At 37.6% G+C, this 19,909-nt stretch overlaps 1 protein-coding gene across 1 annotated transcript in view; it reads right to left on the minus strand.

Moving 5' to 3' along the window:
• Positions 1–19,909, minus strand: part of LOC121880397 (cyclic nucleotide-gated cation channel alpha-3-like) — a 53,285-nt gene continuing 33,376 nt past the window's right edge. Inside the window, exons 6-14 of the mRNA XM_042387585.1 lie at positions 19,635–19,859; positions 19,178–19,355; positions 18,573–18,695; positions 11,566–11,703; positions 10,768–10,911; positions 9,883–10,005; positions 9,003–9,135; positions 7,932–8,106; positions 1–7,320 (exon numbers count right to left, since the gene is read on the minus strand). Coding sequence (XP_042243519.1) covers positions 7,008–7,320; positions 7,932–8,106; positions 9,003–9,135; positions 9,883–10,005; positions 10,768–10,911; positions 11,566–11,703; positions 18,573–18,695; positions 19,178–19,355; positions 19,635–19,859 — 1,552 coding nt within the window. The 3' untranslated portion in view covers positions 1–7,007. The remainder of the gene's footprint in view (positions 7,321–7,931; positions 8,107–9,002; positions 9,136–9,882; positions 10,006–10,767; positions 10,912–11,565; positions 11,704–18,572; positions 18,696–19,177; positions 19,356–19,634; positions 19,860–19,909) is intronic.

Genomic DNA, 19,909 nt, shown 5'->3' on the forward strand with positions numbered 1-19,909 from the left:
ATTGTCATATGCCAATAATGTACATTGCATAAGCTTATTTGGTTATACACTGGACATCTGGACCGAGCGGGGAACATATATGTATCACATTTGCAGTACTTAACTCAGGTTTTACGAAGTGCTAGCATACGTTATGTCAGTATCTCTGTTCATACCTCACCAACATGAGGATCCTGACCCCCGAGGTCAGCGGTGGCGTAGTGATTAGCTCTTTTTGACAGTCACGTGAGGTTACAATAATAACACGTGTCTTGTATTGCAGGCTTGTGTAATGTTGAATATTAATGACAATATATAAGGATGTCGGTTTTCCGGTTTTATCGTTTGTCTGGCAGAGTCGTCGCTCCATATCTGGCAGCAGGCGGACCATGATTCGCTCAACGACGGGCACGGGCAATCCGCTGGTTTGCCCGTCAATTTTGCCTGATAATGGGCATTTAGCGCGTGCCCGCCGGGCACTGCTCGATCGTGTGGACGGGCCTTTAAACCAGAACAGGATGTCCCCTCCCCTCATTGCTCTCCACCGCAAACCCAAGATGCCAACCTAGAAAATGCAGCAGCGACTAGGGGATGGGCATAGCTCTAGTAACCCATGCCATCATACTCTACCTTTAAGCTATTATACTACAGTTTTCTGCTGCTAAGCTACAACTTTTGCCAGAAATGTACAACAATTAAGCTTTTGCTAAAATACCATAGTTACCCATTTCAATAAACTGATATTCTTACCAGTGTTATTACTACTTCAAGCAAGAGCACTATATAACTAAAACAATTACCTTACCACAGCTTTACACCTGTTACCTGTACAGTGCTAGCAAATATATCTCAACACTTCACTGCTACTGTACACATCAACAATTCCTCCCCTTCAACTTGAAGTTTTATACCATTAGTGACACTTGGTGCACCTATTCAACCTTATATGGTCTCAGATAGAACAATGGAATAGATATGTTGTTAGAAAAATTATTATTAATAACATTGTCATAGCATTAAATTCTTAAGAAAACAACATTACATTCACTCCAACTCTATTATCCAATGACAGTGAGGCAAGTAGATATTCATTGCCCAAAAATTTAATGAAGCTTTTTTTACTATTCTGACTGAGTAAGAAGAAAAATAAATACTGTAATCAGTTCCCTTTAATATGAATGAATGAATGACCAATACTATAGTTACACTTAATGGTGACAAATGAATTAGTGGTTATTTACATAAACTGAGAGGCGAACAAGTATTGGCTCAGTCTTAAATAAAAGAATGGGTGGAGATGACCAATGCCTATAATGTTTTGAGAAAAATTTACTTAAGGCCATCTGTCAGGTTCCAGAGAGGACAATGTACCGTAATATAAATATATAGATAAAAACACAGTACACTGGTAATGTAGCTCTCAGCATAACAGATCCTGTGACTGTGAATCAACAAATAAATGTAAAACTGAAGATGATCAAACAAAACAAGAGTCTGGCACAAATTATTAATTTTCCCAAACAGAAAAATTTGAATTACGTGAATATACAATACAGTAACACAAATCTAGTGTCATCTACTTATGGCCATTAACCCTCTGAGTGCTATGAAAAACTTTAAGGATTTTATTCTGGTTAAAATCAGCTAATTTTATTCAACTAAGGGTAAATTTTTGCAACCAGAGGATTAAGGATATTGACATGAAGATCACACAATCTCAAAGTTTTTGACAAGTATGAAATAATTTATCATCTAAATTACTGACATGTATACTTTAAATAATCTAAATACTTCAGAATACACTTTTGCTTTGTGCGTTGGTTTCTGAAAAAATACAATTATCATCTTTGATTCTACAATATCTCTGATGAACAAGTAATTTCACAATGTAGAGTAAGTAAACAGAAGTAGTACATCATTGCCTCCATATTATCTATAAGTAACTTCATTATGCTTTCACCTGAAACATATTTTATTCAGGTATATCTTAGGGTTTCCCGGTCTTAGAAAAATGCAAATATACGTACAATATTTCCAAGTATAATATAGTTTTATCCTAGATTCCTAGTTTTGTTGCATTTCCTCGGCTAGAACAATCTTGATAAATTTGTGTAACAAAATATGTTGCAACACTGCTTAATGTAGCATGATTGAATAAAATGTCCTTTAAAATTAATTCAGGAAGCAATAAATCAGTGGTTCTCAAGCTTTTGGAGCTGCAATCTCCTATAATCAGCCTTGAATCCATGGTGCCCCCCAATCTCATTAGGGCCTAAAAACACAGTTTTCAAGTTCCAGCTAGTACATCATCTTTATTGCCTTTCCAGATCCAAATAAGTAAACAGATTTGAGTTGACAGGGGTTGAAGTTGACGAAGGTCAAGTTGACGGGTTGGATTGACCGACCACCGTATATATCTGTAGCTATTCTGGAAGTGCTTAAAATAAATTGGGAACCACCAAGCTATGGTAACATTGTCCCAGCTTAGTCAAACAGAACTGTAGCTCTGATACACATTCAAACACCAGCATTGTTTTTGCATCTAAATTTCCATATTTTATGTTAGTTTTTCTATTAATTCTTTACCTCTGAAAATGTTATATTATCCTAGTGGGGGACCCCTGGAATAGCATGACATCTCTGGCAATAACACATGAATTTAAGACTGAGATTATTGAATCGCAAGTTTACGCTGCCATGCCAATTTTTTAATTATGAATTTATTTCAGTGGGAAAATATATTCTTCGTCAGAAATTGAAACGTCCACCAAGTTAAGAACCACTGTATAAGATAATTTCTCTGGCCGAGTGCAAAAGGAGCCAAAGTCCAAAAATGCCAATTTTGACTTTAACCCATGAAACAATACCTTAAATGAAGTACTTTTTAGTGCAAGGAGAGAAAATCTCTATCTTCAATGGTTTTGTGAGCAGGCAAGGTGTTTTGGGCCAGTGTTATACCAAGCTTTACTTTTGGGAGGAACAAGAAGAGTACAATCTTAACAACAAAGGAAGGGCTAAGCAGGGTTAACTGGTTCACAAAGGATATCCTTCCTTATATCTCAGAAGGCAACCAACTCTTCTACAAAGCCTTAAAGAGGGACAAGTTGGGGAATGATGATGATCATGAAGATGAATCACAGGAGATGGAAATCTAAGATGTCTAGTAGCTAATGGAAGCTTGTTAGTATTGAAATATCACAGGTTATTTTGTATTTTATCATGTTCCTACCAATTTTTACTTGAAAATGATAATTAGCATTAGTATTATTTTAACAAGTGTTGTTTAGGATTCTTGGGTTATCATGTTTTTGTAATAAATTCAGTAAAATACTCCTGTGAGTATAGTAAATCGTGTTTTATGTTAGATTACAAGTTTCAGAAACTGCAATGCTTTTGAAGCTGCTTATGGCAAATACAGTATCCATGCCATTATAAGTTTGGTTTTATATACAGTACAGTATTTTTGTTTGAATAAATTAAAATAAAATTTCTGTGTCCACTTCCTACCCTACATTATGAACACTTACAACATCCAAGAACTTAATTACGTACTGTTATAGAGTATTGGTTGCAAAACTTCAGGTCACCTTAATACAAAAAGAGCCAAAGTCACTCTAATGGCACTTCCGATTTGCACTTTCATCTTGCATTTGCCTTGTATACATGTACCTAAAGGCTGATTTTTTAATAGGATTTGAAATTATATTTTGCCTCTCCTGAAAATTTTTTGACAATGGCCCTTTTTTCACTCGGCCAGAGATTTATTGGAGTACAGTACAGTATTTTGATTTCTATACAAAAAATAGTTAATACAGAAGACATTCTTCTTAATCTTTCATGTATTGAACTGTTTTAGGTCTGTACAGTAATCTCCCCTTAGCCAGAATAATTGGGGCAGAGCGGTTCGGGGTTTGAGAGATTTCCGGGTACAGTACTTCGACAAAATTTCTCATCCCCAGAAAATTTCCCAGGACTGGCAAATGTTTCCTCATCGGGCTGGAGTTGGACAGACTCAGAGCTGTATTTATATATGCAAACACTACAGTACACGTATAATATATTGTAAATAAACAAAATATACGACTGTATACACTAGTACAGTATACTGTATTGTACTCACCAGCAAATGGTGTTGTCTTGATCTTGTGATGCAGGCAGGTCAAATGGTGATATGATACAGGATGGCCTGCCTTTGTGCTGTACCATCTCCTGTAGCAGGTGTTGCAAACTTTCAATCTCCTCTCCCTCCATGAAGGAGGGATTGTACACTCACTGTATACATACACCCTCTACACAATAGCACATACCGTTCACTCTATTATGCACAGTACATTACGCATGGTACTTTCACACTTACTGAATGTACAGTACAGTATACATAACTGTAATCACTTTCTACATCTTAACGCTGCTTTACCACTGCTTTAACAGTATTCTTAGCCGATTATATGTTGGTACAGTATAGTAATGTATAGTACGTACTGCACAACAGAGAATGTATGCAAAAACAGAGTGAGCGAGCAAACAAGATTGTGCAATGGCAGCAGACACTGAACTAAGACTGTCATGATGCTAGAGCTTGAGGAGATAGGCTACAAGATACATCAGCCAATCATAGGCATCCAATGCAGTCACATGACAGTATAATGGACATTTGTAGCTCACAAGCACTTTGAGTCTACCTACCCATGTGCCTGGCACACGTCCCCGAATCAGAAACATGAAGCAATCACTCGGAAATTCGTTCGAATGCCTGGAATGGAGATTTTTTCTCGGAATTTCTCGGAATGATAAGAAAAATATTCTGGGTATGAGAGTTCCAAGGTTTGAAGATACCAGCTAGCAGAAATATTACTTTAGTATTTTGTTTTTAATTAAAATTTGTCACTAATCAAACTACGATGATATCCCCGTTAGCCGGAACAATTGGTACAGAGCACTTTCAGGAATGAGACATTTCCAGATAATGAGATGGCTCTCTCAAACCTGGAAAAAATACCCCATTCCCAGAATTTTTCCAGAAATTGTGCATTATTTCATCTTCGAAATTTGCTCCCAGACCTTGAAAAAAAAATTGGGGGGCGTTTCTGGAGTTTCCCAGAATGGCACATTATTTCATCCTCGGAATTTTCTCCAAGACCCAGAAAAAAAGTGGATAGTTTCTGGAATTATCTCAAAATTTTCCAGAATTACACATCATTTCATCCTCGGAATTTGCTCCCAGACCCGGAAATAAAATGTAGAGTTCCAGAATTTTTCTCTGAATTTTCCAGAAAAAGCGCCTGATTTTCAACCTCGCAAAATCGTTCCCAAACCTGGAATTTTCAGGAAAAATTCTGAACAAATTTCAATTCTGGCTTTTGGAGAGTTCTGGCTAAGAGGGATTCCAGCTTATAGAGATATTACTTTTAAAATACAAACTGTACCTGTACTCATGAACCAGGGAATGTTCACATTGAATTTATCTAAATACAGTAGTTCTGTTTTTATGTTTAACTTGTTATTATCTAAGCCCATACACTGTAATTAAAAACTGATTGATTGTAAGACTACATGTTCAGAGTCAGTAAATTACCGTTAGTATTAATTGGGTTGAATAAAATACACGTTGGCCCTGTTCAATTTTCTCGACCACCTTTAGCAATGTGTACGTGTGCTTTCATCTAGTCTTTATAATTATCATTAAAGTAAAATTTGTAATAAGCACAAGCCAACCGGATTAAATTTTTCTTCCATTTACGGTGTGAATTACTATTGTGGGAAGTGTGGAGTGTAAGCAGGAGATCCACTAACAAGAGACTACCCTCACTTTGAGAGACTGCAGTATTATGGGCAGGTAGGAATATAATTAATTCAAGGTGTGAAATATTTAGACAGGTGATGGGGAACCAGAATAGAAGTGATATAAAAATATGCTGGAGATGATAAAGTACAGTATATCAAAAGTTATAAGAGATAATTACAGGAAGTTTGAACGGAGTTGAAAGATAGGATGGAAAGAGAGCACTCACAAATGTTAGATGTGGTCATCGACTAATGGAGTCTGTAAAGCTGTTCGTATATAAAAGGTAAGATACATCGAGTCACCACAGTCTGAGGATTAAAACAATTTCCTCTATCACTTTGCAGATTTTAGAGTGAATGTCATTTTCTGAAGTATTCGGATGAAAGCCAAAAAAAAGTCACGTTACACTTACCGTGCCATATGTTCTGAAATCCATGATGAACAATTTGGGTAAAGTTTCCCATGCAGACTCGAGCCTTGAAGCTTTGCTGTTATATTTCCCCAATTATTCATCAAGGGTTCCAGAACATAACACTAGGGAGGTGTAACAAGACTCTTTGCTGTGGCTAAACACATCACTGTAATATATGACCTACAGACAGATGAATCTCACTATAAATGAATATTTTGTCTATACATATTGTTTGTTTAACTACTTAATGGTTATATAGATTATTCTGCAAATTCCTTTACCTTTATCATAAAATTAAATCTAATGTAGTTCTAGGTGGGTGTACTAGCCTGATCTCACTATGAGGTACTGCTGAAATGAGGTAATAATGTGTTATTATATTTCATTAGAGTAGCCTATAATCACCTAATTACAAGAGCACTGGAAGATAAAATCCCATATTAGGGTACATTTCAGTTCTGGTTTTTAGCCAAAACATGGAGAAGAGTTTTCCCTTGCACATAATGCATTTAACATTTATGTGTACATTATCTAAAAGTAATAAAATACCATGAGAACTGCTCACCCCAGCTTTTGTTGAAATTAAACTATTAAATGAGGGACTGCACAACATATCTGGATACAATTAAACTACCAATAGCACAGTAATTATATATAAAACAAGACAGTGTCCTTAAGGATAATAGCAATTTAATGTACAGTACTGTACTGTAGTGTGAAATTAAAGCTATTACCTGTAGTACAATAACTTCATGCATTTCAGAAATATGCATATAAATCTCCAGATGTTGTATTACGTGATAAATTATGTACAATAAGTTATTGGTACTGTTAGATAGTGTCCCTGCGCATAGGTGACGGAGGCACAATAATGGTGGGTGTAGGCAAAAGGAGGGACGAGCACTGCTGTGTAGTTGGATGACTATTGTCGTTGCTACCCCCTGTGGTATCACTGGGCGCAGGTGGCACACTGGGGGTTGAGTTTTGGGTGGGGTTGATGGTATCCTGAGGGGTGGATATGGAGGAGACATTGGCATGGCTCTCCTCAACGGTGGGAGGGGGACCAGAGGCAACAGAAAAGGTGTCCCGCCGACGAGATGAAGGTGCAGCCCCAAGCGGGAATGGTGATGGGCACAAACTGCCCCTGGATGAGACAAAGTTAGATTATTGTAGTGGCCTTTAAGGAAAGTTTTAGCTGTGAGGAGCATTACAGATGATAAAGGGTGCTGAGGTCATGGGGGTAAAGTGATGGTGGCATGGGGAGGTTGCATGAAAGTAGAAAGGGTGGCATAGAAGTAGAGGAATTAGGTGGCAAAGAGGAGGGATGGCACAGAAGCTGGGTGACACAATGGCTAGGAGGCACAGAGGCAGGGTGGCATAGATGCGGGACGAAAAGGTGAGGAAGCAGGGACTAGATGGGTGTTATGAGGATGATGACAATGAGAGGCTGTACAATGTATTCTCGCTTTTAGTGACAAATTACAGATTTTTACAATGTGTTATTTTAATCTATTTACAGGAGCACAATTTGAAACTTAATGAATCTTCATCAAAATGAAGCCTTTAACCTAATTAATTAGCTTCATCAAACATTAAAAGGAAAAAATATTCTCTTCTACTAATAATATAAATACTTTATCCACACATGATTAGGAATGTCAAAACCCCATTTTAAGTTATTTATCTATATTATTTACCATTAAAATATGTAATTGAAAAGGAGGGAGGGGTACTTTTCAATATCTTAAAAGTTACCTAGGGGAGACTGAGAAGTAAGGACTGAGCCTGGGTGAGGCAGGGTTCGTCACGTCCGAGTCAAAGTCATAGCGTCGCTCAATCCTGGTGAGTCTCTGCTTGACCTTCTGCTGGGTACTTGAGTACTCAGCCAGTAGCCGAGCCAGCCGGGTATTAAGAGTGTCGATGGATGTCTCTGGCAAAAGAATTAATTATCGATGTAGCTTAGGGGAGTAAAGTTCAGTACAGTACAGTAATCATCAGAGATTGTTGTGTAGCAAGAAAATGTGATGAAAATTATCTGATGCATGAGAGAACAATATGGTAGATGTAGTGCTTTAGCAGCTGCAGGTCATTGAGGGGAGTGTGATATCTTAGTAATACTGTACAAGTATATGAGTAAGTGAGGTGAATATTGTATAGCGGAAGGCAAATTGTTCCAGTTCCAGACAGAAGGGGAATGAAAGGGGTTATTTTGTAAACTCTGTGGTTCCACCCTGATGGTGGATTGGAAGCATAAAAGAGAACGAGCAAATAAGAGTCCCTGTAGTTTTGTCAGAAATTTTCTTTAATCTTTTAAGATGTACAGTATGTTCACACACACACACATGACTGACAAATACAGAAAAGTGGAAGTGTGATGAGGAAGGTTTCATTATCCAATAATAGATTCTTTAAACAGTTATCAAAATCACTGTAATTTACAGTCTAGAATACCAGCACATCCCAGAATTCATGTCAAAAATACACTGCAGGTTTAAAAACAGGTGGTATAAAGGTTAGCAACAAATGGTTCACATTATGGTTTATTGTGGCAGTAAGTAATGAGCATTACAGGCGACAAAAGTAAAGATTGCTGAAGCATATGACCCTCTCTGAGAACCTATTGCAGCAGTTGGACTTATGTGTGAAGGTTATCAAAGCAGGAAACCTTGTCTAAAATCTTATTACAGCAGGGCACTTGTCTCAAAACTTATTGAAAAATGGGACCTTGTTTCAGTACCTATTGAAGCAGGAGACCTTGTCTTTACACCTACTAAAACAAGGGATACTGTCTCAGAACCAATCAATGTGGGTGATCTTAAGACCTACCGAAGCGGGAAATCTTGTCTGTGATGGTCTCCTGTTGAACTTCAGCAGCCTTGAGGCCCTCCTCGTCTAGCAGTCCGTCCTTCATCAAGAGCTGCCGACCCCGCTCCATCAGTGACTTCTTGGCCTCCGGGTACTGCAACAACACCAGTCTCGAGTGAAAAAGTTTGCATGGGTAGGGAGAGACAGATAAATATAAAGACAGACAGAATTGAATTGAAACAGTTTATTTAGCCAGAAAAACACAGATACAGAGTGGATAATAATAACAATATTAACATGACTGAGCCAGTTGAAAACCTGAGCTCTCTTTTAGGCACCTGATGTATACATTTATCTCAGGGAAGTATTATGTAAGATTTAGTAACATCTGGAATATTACAATAGCATGGTGGTAATAAGAACATCTCATAATGTTACCACGGTTATCACTTCAATATTTATTTATTTTATTTTTTATTTTTTAAATTATAAGTACAGTAGTAACCCGATTTACGCGATCAATTGAACCCACAGGGTACCGCGGAAAGTGAAATCCGCGTAAATGGAACAACAGAACATATGGGATTAATTCCAATAGAGACTGGCCCAACCCCCAAACTCCACTTTTTCCGACACAATACCTATGTTGTAGTAAAAATAACATCTAAATTTTATGATGGTATGCTCACACAATTATTAACCCTCACTTTACGCGGTTAATGTAACCCGGAGGGTCCCGCGTAAAGTGAGGGTTGACTGTACATTGATTCAGCATGTTTATAGACAATGCAGGTATACAATGTACACTTTACTAAATATCAGCATCAGAACACAATTAGTTGACACTATTATCTCAATATATTGAGAATATAATCTGTGGAAGTGGTTAAGACTGACTAACCTCTGTTAGGGCATCCCAGAGGTCATCCTTGGAGAGACAGAATAAATCAGAATAGCCAACACTCCTCACGTTGGCTGTCCGTCTGTTTCCCGTCTTGTTGCCAGCGATGTTCAGGATCGACACCTATCATACCGTGAGGATGCTTAATAAGTTACTAAAGAAGACCTGTTTGTTGTTCAACTTTTTGTGTGTATTTTGGAAATTGAAACTGAGAAAATCAAGTCTTTTAATGTAACATTTTCAAATTTCATAAAAAATATGGTTAACTCTTCTCATAATACAGCTCCTCCCTGACTTACTACCTACTCGACTTACGACCACCCGCACTCACGATCTGCCTCAGTCGTACCAAAATTTTGTCAAATTACGTATTTTCGAGTCCCAGCGTCAGTACACAGACAAAATTTTCGTTTGTAATTCACTGGCAAGCTTAAAAGTGAGAGTTTTGTGGTGCTGAGAAGAAAAAGAGACACCCATTTTAGATTTTCTATGTATTATTTAAGCATTTTCGACTTACGGCCACTTTGACTTACGACCCGGATTTGCATCCCTAACCCCGTTGTAAGTCAGAGAGGAGCTGTATAACTAAACTTCATCAAAATCATCACACTGTACAAATCTTACTTGGACAGTATCTGGACAAAATCTTATCAAAAACATATGCAATGATCATAAACATAAAAGGAATGCTGATCCCTTGTACCTAGTGTGGACAAAAGTTCCCCTTTCTCTACTTGGAAGCTACATATTCCTCTAAGTACATTTTGTTCTAGCTTCACAAGTGGTGCAGTTAGATTCTCTTTCACACACACACACACACACACAACCTGATTACAGAATCATTCTTCACTGGGTATGCACACTGGAATAATTAAGATACTGTACCTCACCAAAGACACTGCCTGCCCCGAGTGTGGCATAGATGGTTTTACCATCATCTGCGACGACGGAGAGCTTCCCCCGCTTGACAATGTACATCTCCTTCCCCACATCACCCTTGCGACACACAAAGTCCCCAGGGCTGAACACCTGGCAAAGGTGGATGGGGGAGAGTCAGGGAGTGAAGGTGGGATTAAAGTGAGAGAGAGTGAAGACTTACTAATAGCACATATGTCTCAACATAGTATTTGCCACTCCCTGTTTCACATACCTCAAGAGTCCATTACAACCTCTGTTAAAGCTTTTCACTGTTCCTTTATTAATAACATAAGATAGAAGGTTGTCTTTCATCACAGAAGTTGAGGTATTAATTTCATGGGTCAAATGTGAGAAGGGTTTTAAATTATATAACACTACCAAACATTGCATGTTTTCACCAGGTACTCTAGTTTCATCCTGTACTAAAACTGGACAATGAAGGTTGTAACAGAGTACTAATGAAGAACAGGACGACCGAGCTTATAAGCTGATTAGAGGTGAAATGAAAAACTAAAAAATAAAATCAAACAAGCATTTTGACTCGTGGTGGGTTAAAGTGGCCCCTGGTCTGTGTGAATAATGGAAGCCCATCCCATTTCTTAACGTTGCCTGGCGTCATCAATGACCAAGTGTTGATTACATAAATAACCAAACTTTTGAATAATTACAAAAGAAGCTTTCCAATTTAGTTTTCAATGAGGATTAAACAGTACAGTATTAAAATAATAATAATAATAATAATAATAATAATAATAATAATAATACCTGTAGCTTCAGTTTTAGAACAAGTTCAACCAGCAGTCCAGGTTCACAGTCTTGGAAGATTCGCACTTGCTTGAGCGTGTCCAGATGTACATGGATGGCTATCTCTGCCTTCAGCTTGTCTGGCAGTGACTTCAGTACCTGTGGGGGGATGGTGAGCCTTGTTGTAATTGATTGATCATGAAGGGTGATGATGAGTGGGAATGGTGACTGATTGATCATGAAGGGTGATGATGAGTGGGAATGGTGACTGATTGATCATGAAGGGTGATGATGAGTGGAAATGGTGACTGATTGATCAAGAAGGGTGATTGTACTGTGTACATTAGTACTAGTCTATATAATCCCTCTTGATTCATATTACAGCTGCAACATTCAAACTCACCGCACTAGTGGAGTGTCACAGTAAATGGTAAACTTTTGGAAGGGGTAATTCACATACTGTATGTTGTTTTATATGAACTGTACCAATGTACAATGAAAGACAAAAGTCGTGTCGTGAAATTTGGTGAAAACATATGCCGAAGGGCTATACTTTTGGTGCGCTCTGCCTTATGGTAGGGGGCTCTCATAATGTTTCATGAGTTATATTTAATCTTCGGACAAAACTGCAACACGACTTTTGTCTTTGATTGTACGGGCATATAATATTAAGTGTGTGTACTGATAGTATTAAGGAGAACTCAAGGTATCTATATGATGATATGCTAGGGAGTGTCAGTTGGTTGAAAATGTTCAAAGGAGGGCCACCAGACTGGAGCCTGCCCTTCGGCACCTCAGCTACCGTGAGAAATTGCAGCGTCTGAACTTGCCTAGCTTATACTACAGACGGGCAAAGGGGGTGACATAATTGAGGTGTACAAGCATCTCAAGGGGCACTACTCAGTCGAGTGTCCTTACTTGGAGCTGGCGGACGCTCGCCCCACAAGGGGTCACAGCTCAAGATTGAAGAAGCCGCAAGTCCAAAAAACTGTGAGGGCAAACTTTTTCGGAGTGAGAGTTGTGAATTCTTGGAACAATCTGCCAGAAAGTGTTGTGACGGCACCGAGTGTGAGCTCTTTCAAGACAAGACTTGACCAACAGTGGAGCGGGTTCAGGTGCATTCAGAAGCCAGTGCATGCCCAGTACCTGCCAACAGTGTGTCACAGAGATGTGACCAATCGCCCGGGCGGCAAGTGAGCCGATCTTTTGGTGAAGAAAATAAATGAAAAGGAAAAGTAATCAGAGACGTGACCGATCGCCCAAGCGGCAAACGAGCAGATCAGTGGCGAAGAGGATAAAAGTAAAAAGTAATGTTTAATTATATATTTCAATGCTAATTACTCGCCAACTATGGGTTTCCAAAGTACGATTTTGGTGTTAATGTGTTATTCTGTAATTACTTAATTAGTTAAACCCCTTAAATTTCAATTCTGTGAAAAAAGTATACTTTGGGCGAAAAATTACCTTTTCGACAGTTTTGGACCAAAAATTCGATTTTGTTGTAAATCAGAGTATAGGTACTCCAGAGCATGCTGATTTCGAATATATGGTCCTCGATTCGATTGCGGGGTAATTAGTGGCTGTAATGACCCTTGAAAATTTTAATTATATTTTTCAATGATAATTACAGTCATCCCTTGGTTATCGCGATTTTCGTTATCACGCCTGCATCAAAATCTGCACACCTGCTGTTATAGCGCATTTTTCAAGCCGACAATTTCGTTATCACGCAGTTGCCTCCAGGTGTTTTTACCCATTTGCTTCACCTACATGTATTGAGGATAAAATCTTTCACCTACAGATTGACAATAACAAATTTGCTGTAATCAGACATATCTAAGATGCCACAATAATTGCAACCCCAGTTGCAATTTCAAATTCTGTGTCATTACTAAGGAATAACGAAGTCTCGAGTGCACTCCAAGATTGAGAGAAAACGGAGGATTCAGGCGTCCTGAAGCAATGAGAAAACGGACTCCTCAGATGGGGGACGCAAATAAAGAAAGCATGGCTACAGGTTTTGTGGACTACAGTATTGAGCGTACCCTTTTCATCACTCTGAAATAAATCTAGCCATGCCTATGTGTTTTTCTGATACTTACCATAACATTATCTATATATTTAGTGGGTCCAAATCTAATTTTTGGCCAAAAACCACGAAAAATGTAAGTCTTATACCCTATAAAATTTTTGACCAAAATATACTGTTTTCTCAGAATTGAAATTTAAGGAGTTTAACTAATTAAGTACTTTCAGAATAACACACAAACTCAAAATCACACCTTGGAAACCCATAGTTGATGAGTAATTAGCATTGAAAAATGTCAGTAAAATCTTTCAAGTGTCATTTTAGCCACTAATTACTCTGCAATCGAATCGTGGACCACATAGTCATAATCAGCAAGCTCAGGAGTACACATACTGTGATTTTCAGCAAAATCTAATTTTTGGCCAAAAACCACCAAAATGTAAGCCTTATACTTTACAAAATTTTTGACCAAAATATACTTTTTTCTCAGAATTGAAATTTAAGGGGTTTATCTAATTAAGTACTTTCAGAATAACACACAAACCCTAAATCACACCTTGGAAACCCATAGTCGATGAGTAATTAGCATTGAAAAATGTCAGTAAAATCTTTCAAGGGTCATTTTGGCTACTAATTACTCTGCAATCGAATCGTGAACCACATAGTCATAATCAGCAAGTTCAGGAGTACCCATACTGTGATTTTCAGCAAAATCTAATTTTTGGCCAAAAACCACCAAACATGTAAGTCTTATACCTTACAAAAATTTTGACCAAAATATACTTTTTTCTCAGAATTGAAATTTAAGTGATTGAACTAATTAAGTACTTTCAGAATAACACACAAACCCTAAATCACACCTTGGAAACCCATAGTCGATGAGTAATTAGCATTGAAAAATGTCAGTAAAATATTTCAAGGAACATTTTGACCACCAATTACTCTGCAATCGAATCGTGAACCACATAGTCATAATTAGCAAGTTGAGGAGTACCAATACTGTGATTTTCAGCAAAATCTAATTTTTGGCCAAAAACCACCAAACATGTAAGTCTTATACCTTACAAAATTTTTGACCAAAATATACGTTTTTCTCAGCATTGAAATTTAAGGAGTTTAACTAATTAAGTACTTTCAGAATAACACACAAACCCTAAATAACACCTTGGTAACAAATAGTTGAGTAATTAGCATTGAAAAATGTCAGTAAAATAATTCAAAGGGTCATTTTGGCCATTAATTACTCTGCAATCGAATCGTGAACCACATAGTCATAATCAGCAAGTTCAAGAGTACCCATGCTGTGATTTTCAGCAAAATCTAATTTTTGGCCAAAAACCACCAAAATGTAAGCCTTATACCTTACAAAATTTTTGACCATAATATACTTTTTTCTCAGAATTGAAATTTAAGGGCTTTAACTAATTAAGTACTTTCAGAATAACACACAAACCCTAAATCACACCTTGGAAACCCATAGTTGATGAGTAATTAGCATTGAAAAATGTCAGTAAAATATTTCAAGGGTCATTTTAGCCACTAATTACTCTGCAATCGAATCGTGAACCACTTAGTCATATATTACAAAGCTCAGGAGTACCCATACTGTGACTTTCAGCAAAATCTAATTTTTGGCCAAAAACCACGAAAAATGTAAGTCTTATACCCTAAAAAATTTTTGACCAAATTATACTTTTCTCTCAAAATTCAAATTTAAGTGATTGAACTAATTAAGGACTTTCAGAATAACAAACAAACCCTAAATCACACCTTGGAAACCCATAGTCGATGAGTAAATAGCATTGAAAAATGTCAGTAAAATATTTCAAAGGGTCATTTTGGCCATTAATTACTCTGCAATCGAATCGTGAACCACATAGTCATAATCAGCAAGTTCAAGAGTACCCATACTGTGATTTTCAGCAAAATCTAATTTTTGGCCAAAAACCACCAAAATGTAAGCCTTATACTTTACAAAATTTTTGACCAAAATATACTTTTTTCTCAGAATTCAAATTTAACGGGTTGAACTAATTAAGTACTTTCAGAATAACACACAAACCCTAAATCACACCTTGGAAACCCATAGTCGATGAGTAATTAGCATTGAAAAATGTCAGTAAAATATTTCAAGGAACATTTTGGCCACTAATTACTCTGCAATCGTATCGTGAACGACGTAGTCATAATCAGCAAGTTCATGAGTACCCATACTGTGATTTTCAGCAAAATCTAATTTTTGGCCAAAAACCACCAAACATGTAAGTCTTATACCTTACAAAATTTTTGACCAAAATATACTTTTCTCTCAAAATTCAAATTTAAGTGATTGAACTAATTAAGTACTTTCAGAATAACACACAAACCCTAAATCACACCTTGGAAACCCATAGTCGATGAGTAATTAGCATTGAAAAATGTCAGTAAAATATTTCAAAGGGTCATTTTGGCCATTAATTACTCTGCAATCGAATCGTGAACCACATAGTCATAATCAGCAAGTTCAGGAGTACCCAGACTGTGATTTTCAGCAAAATCTAATTTTTGGCCAAAAACCAAGAAAAATGTAAGTCTTATACCCTACAAAATTTTTGACCAAAATATACTTTTTTCTCAGAATTGAAAATTAAGGAGTTTAACTAATAAAGTACTTTCAGAATAACACACAAACCCTAAATCACACCTTGGAAACCCATAGTCGATGAGTAATTAGCATTGAAAAATGTCAGTAAAATATTTCAAGGAACATTTTGGCCACTAATTACTCTGCAATCGAATCGTGAACGACGTAGTCATAATCAGCAAGCTCAGAAGTACCCATACTGTGATTTTCAGCAAAATCTAATTTTTGGCCAAAAACCACCAAAAATGTAAGTCTTATACCCTACAAAATTTTTGACCAAAATATACTTTTTTCTCAAAATTCAAATTTAAGAGATTGAACTAATTAAGTACTTTCAGAATAACACACAAACCCTAAATCACACATTGGAAACCCATAGTTGAGTAATTAGCATTGAAAAATGTCAATAAAATATTTCAAAGGGTCATTTGGGCCATTAATTACTCTGCAATCGAATCGTGGACCACATAGTCATAATCAGCAAGCTCAGGAGTACCCATACTGTGATTTTCAGCAAAATCTAATTTTTGGCCAAAAACCACCAAAAATGTAAGTCTTATACCCTACAAAATTTTTGACCAAAATATACTTTTTTCTCAGAATTCAAATCAAAGGGGTTGAACTAATTAAGTACTTTCAGAATAACACACAAACCCTAAATCACACCTGGGAAACCCATAGTTGAGTAATTAGCATTGAAAAATGTCAGTAAAATATTTCAAGGATCATTTTAGCCACTAATTACTCTGCAATCGAATCGTGGACCACGTAGTCATAATCAGCAAGCTCAGGAGTACCCATACTGTGATTTTCAGCAAAATCTAATTTTTGGCCAAAAACCACTAATTTTTGACCAAAATACACTTTTTCTCAGAATTGAAATTTAAGGGGTTTAACTAATTATGTACTTTCAGAATAACACACAAACCCTAAATCACACCTTGGAAACCCATAGTTGATGAGTAGTTAGCATTGAAAAATGTCAGTAAAATCTTTCAAGGGTCATTTAAGCCACTAATTACTAATTTGGGTTTGTCTGATCTTATGTAAAATTCATTTTACTAAATAAACATGATTATATCTACTGTATTTCTTTCATAATTTCACGGGATGATAAATTTTATCGTCATCCCGCGGGCCACATTTGGCCTGCGGGCCATGAGTTTGACACCCCTGGTCTAAATGGTCATAAAATGTTAAAATTGGGGTTGAGTCTTGGGTGCTTAGTACCAATTAGAATAAATCCCATAGGTTCTGTACTCGCCATCTATGGGTTTCTAAAGTGCGCTTTTGGTGTTAAAGTGTTATTCTGTAAGTACTTAATTAGTTAAACCTTTTAAATTTCAATTCTGTGAAAAAAGTATATTTTGGGGGAAAAATTACCAAGGGGTAAGGTTTACCTTTTCGACAATTTTGGCCCAAAAATTAGATTTTGTTAAAAATCACAATACCTGTATAAGTACTCCAGAGCATGCTGACTTCGAATGTATGGTTCACGATTCGATTGTGGGGTAATTAGTGATTGTAATGACCCTTGGATAATTTAATTACAGTATAATTTTCAATGCTAATTACTCGCCAACTATGGGTTTCCAAAGTACGATTTTGATGTTAATGTGTTATTCTGTAAGTACTTAATCACATTACAGTAGTATGTGAAACGGGTAGCCGTCATGTATACCTTGGTACTACGAAGGAGCTCAGTACCTGTATGTGTGGATTTTATTTGGTGCTATATAGTATGTTGGTGCTTTTGAGTATTTTTGGGTGATATTGTAGGAAAGAATGACCTAGGTAAGGAAGTCAATGATTTGGTATGAAGAGAGAAGACCTTAATGAATTATTTGTAGAAGGTCGGGTATTTTGTGTGTGTTGCAGTGACCTTGATAATTGCTTGGGGAAGGCCAACTACTTTTGTATTGTGACTGAATGCAATATTTTTTATGAGTAAATAAATTAGTTAAGTCTTGGTCAGCGTTTCACCCTTCCTTCTACTCTCGATTTGATTAATGAAAAACACGAACTCACAGTGCCTGGCTTGCTCTGCCAGCAACCTATCCAAACAAAACTACACATTAATGGGCAGTATATGATGATGAGTGGGAATGGTGACTGACTGATCATGAAGGATGATGAGTAGGAATGGTGACAATGGTGAATAACAAATAAGAAGATCTTCTAACTATTGCAGCAATATAATGAATTTGCAAAATGACCACCAAAGCATCTCATCATTCAAGATAATCCTAAAATTACCTCAACAATTTATTATAGTACCAATTTACCCTCCACCCCCCCCCCCCCCCCCAACCAATACCACAGCTGTTTAACATTACAGCCACCTGTTCCATCCAAAAAACCCAATAAGGCACTGACCCCCTCCTCATCAAGCGACTGTTTGTTGCTCCACAGGTAGTCGAACCACTTGATCACTCTCGTCTCCAGGTCTTTTGACACCTTGCGGAACTCCATGTACTGTTTCACCCCGTCCATGCGGTTCTGTAAATAAAATAAAAAATCATGTTTCATCCCACTATACAGCACTGCTTCGTTTGGTCTCCATAATGTCAATACACAAACCCTCAATGCAACAACATATTAATCATTGCTTCTGCTAATTTTATCAGGTTTGTTTTTATGAATTAATGCTGTACAAAACTTTAGTTACACTAAGCTTAATAAAGCATTTGAAAATAATAGCGAGATTCCAAACACTAATTGGAGACAGCCTAGCCCAAGTTTCTAGTCATGCATCAAAAAGAGCCTTATACCTGAGAATTACTCCTTGTTCAATACTTGGAAGTGTCTTCGTACTTGATAAGTTAAAGTCGACCGTTGTTGGTCGAGGTTTTGTATCTGGAAGTGATCAGGTACTTTACTCAAAACATGATATATCTTACCTTAATGAATGTCCCCATACCAGGAACTATCCTGACCTACTAACAGGAAGTCAACCCTGAAAGTCAGCCCTTAGCACCTACCTGGAAGTCTGCCCTGGCGGCATTCATGTTGGTGATCATGGAGCCAACGTTCCCGACGATAGTGGCGAAGATGAGTACCCCCACCAGGAAGTCCACCACCACAAAGAGGTACTCCACATCCTTCTCTGGCTGAGGCGTCTCTCCTATCGTCGTCAGCGTTAATGTTGACCAATAGAAGCTACAGAAAGGTGGATGAGGTGAGTGGGTGGAGGTGGATGAGGTGAGTGGGTGGAGGTGGATGAGGTGAGTGGGTGGAGGTGGATGAGGTGAGTGGGTGGAGGGGGTGAGCTTTTATGGGTTTCTTAATCATGTGAACCATTTCCCAAGTGTGTTCAAAATCGATGAAATTGAGATGTAATTATCACGTGGAATTTTCCATGTTTGGGTTAGATTAAACTCGACCTGTGAGCCACATATAGACCTACTGATGGGAGAACAAGCTCAACCTTTGACCTACCTGTAGATGTACTGATGGGAGAATGTACCGTTCCTCCCTATGGTGATGTTCTTGTAGACCCAGCCGTCAGTACCAAAGCCGATGGCATAGGAGATGGCGAAGTAAAAGCAGGCGTTCCAGTGGATGATGACCAGGATGTAGAGCACCACCTTGCAGATGCGGAAGGCGTTAGGGAAATTTGTGCGAGTCTCCGTCTTGTCAAAAAACTCCCCCATCCTCGGGATTCTGGAGGGAAGGAATAGTTGGGTTAGGGAGGGGTTGTGAAATATGGAGTG

Source organism: Homarus americanus, unplaced genomic scaffold (assembly GCF_018991925.1).
Source record: "Homarus americanus isolate GMGI-L3 unplaced genomic scaffold, GMGI_Hamer_2.0 scaffold50165, whole genome shotgun sequence".
In the NCBI taxonomy this organism is placed as follows: Eukaryota; Metazoa; Arthropoda; class Malacostraca; order Decapoda; family Nephropidae; genus Homarus; species Homarus americanus.